The sequence below is a fragment of the Anopheles aquasalis genome, chromosome 2, assembly GCF_943734665.1.
Source record: "Anopheles aquasalis chromosome 2, idAnoAquaMG_Q_19, whole genome shotgun sequence".
NCBI classification, from domain to species: Eukaryota; Metazoa; Arthropoda; class Insecta; order Diptera; family Culicidae; genus Anopheles; species Anopheles aquasalis.
In genome coordinates this window covers 84,158,147-84,159,884 of record NC_064877.1, presented here as the reverse complement: position 1 = coordinate 84,159,884, position 1,738 = coordinate 84,158,147, and the positions used below count along the sequence as shown (strand labels likewise).

General features: G+C 56.4%; 1 protein-coding gene across 2 annotated transcripts in view; it reads left to right on the top strand.

Moving 5' to 3' along the window:
* The first annotated feature begins 232 nt into the window (after nt 1-232).
* Nucleotides 233-1,738, top strand: part of LOC126570823 (uncharacterized) — a 4,708-nt gene continuing 3,202 nt past the window's right edge. The window contains exon 1 of one of the 2 annotated variants that reach the window (XM_050228854.1): nt 233-991. In XM_050228854.1, the coding sequence (XP_050084811.1) occupies nt 922-991 (70 nt within the window). In that variant the 5' untranslated portion in view covers nt 233-921. The remainder of the gene's footprint in view (nt 992-1,738) is intronic. The other variant, XM_050228855.1, reaches the window with a different exon arrangement.

Genomic DNA, 1,738 nt, shown 5'->3' with positions numbered 1-1,738 from the left:
CGCGCCTTAGAATACCGTCTCGCCAACAGCACTCACTCTCGTTCTCTCGAGCGCTACTACCAGCGAGCGAGAGGAGCAGGGAACAGCGATTCGGAACGCGATCGCAGTAATAGCAGTAGCAGCATCAGCATGCACCCGCAGCAATCCCCCAGGGGGGCTCATCATCTTTAGCTCTCAGAAGCGAATGGAAGCGACTGGAGTCAACCATCGATTCAATCGGCAGTGGCAACGGTAGCGGTAGTACCGGCGTGGCGACCAATGGGCATGGACACCGCACCGCACAGACACCAGCACACAGGCCATATAAATTCTGGCCAGCGCTCGTCCCGTTCTTTAGTTGCAGTCCGATAATTCGTTCGAGGCGATCGAGACCGTTACTTCGCTTGTTCCCCTTCCAACTGCTCCAGAGAACCAGTGACTCTAGAAGGGTTTGGTGATCGTGGCCACCACGTCGTTGACGTCATACGCATCACCAAGATCCGGTGATCCGTTAATTTGTCCAAAAATCGACCACGCAACAGTGCAAAGGATCAGTGCCGACGTGCCCTGTGCCTGTGTGTTCGTATGTTTTGTGACGTGCCAGCCGTGGATCACCTCCAAATGTTTGATGTGCGACCAACTTGCGGTGGTTAGCCAGTGTAATCGCCAGGCCAGTGTACACGGGTGTCGGTGAGCCTCTTCAAGGTCTCTCAAACGGAAAACGGCCACACGTACGTAGCAGAGGGGCCAGTGCGAAGCAGTGCTGTGCTAGTGGTGGTGCGCGAAGTGATAAGAACCAGGCGTGCGTGCGTGCGTAAGGTGAGCTTCGGACAGCGCCAAGAAGCCACCATCCAAGGTTCCAAGGATCTCACAAAGGATCGTTCACGATCCCCATTCACCCCCCAAAAATCTCCGAGGATCTCGAGCGAACGCGACGACAAGATGCAGCGAATGATGGCAGTGCTGGCGTTGCTGGTCCTACAGATGGGCCGTTACCGGGCGGCCGGAAATGGTACGAACATTTGTGCCGTCATCCAGGGGTGGGGAGGGAACGATATGCAGAGTGTGTGGCCTGGGGATGGGTGGGCGAGCGGGGCAAAAGTGGGTGTGTTCGAGAACAATTGACCACGGGCCGGCGCTGCCCTTCCGGAGTGTGATGCTGGAAGGCAAACGAAGGAGGGTGAAAGAGAGCAAGGGAACAGTGGCGCGTGGTTTCAGGAAATGCAACAACAAATCAAACAAACCATCCCCCGTTTATCCAATTGCGCAGCCAGCGCAGCTTCTCCGGGTAGTCCGGGTTCGCTTGCTCGCCACGTACTTAGTCACAATCGCGGCCACGCGAGCATAGACCGGGACCGTACGCGTACTCCGCATCCTTTATTGACCGCCATCCCCGTTCCCTTGCCTGCCTGCGCCCTTTCCATTTCCCTAGAATCCATTTATATACGAATCCGGGAGCATTACTGATCCAGTTCCCGGCTTCGGTTACTTGCTTGCTGTGTACTCGCGGTGGAGGCGCGATTATCAGATCGTTCTTGATGATGTGGTGAGTGAGGCATGCGCACGGGCACAGGCACGGGCACGGGCACGGACCTGTCTTCCTTGTGTCGGTTGGTTGATAGCAGCATCTTCCCTCACCCCCCTTCCCGTATGCTCGATCGAATGTCTGCCAAGCGGTGGTGTGTAGCTCGGAATGAATGGATTATCAGGTCTGCAAGTGAGCGCGTACTTCGCGCTACGGTTGGTCGCTCGCGATGTT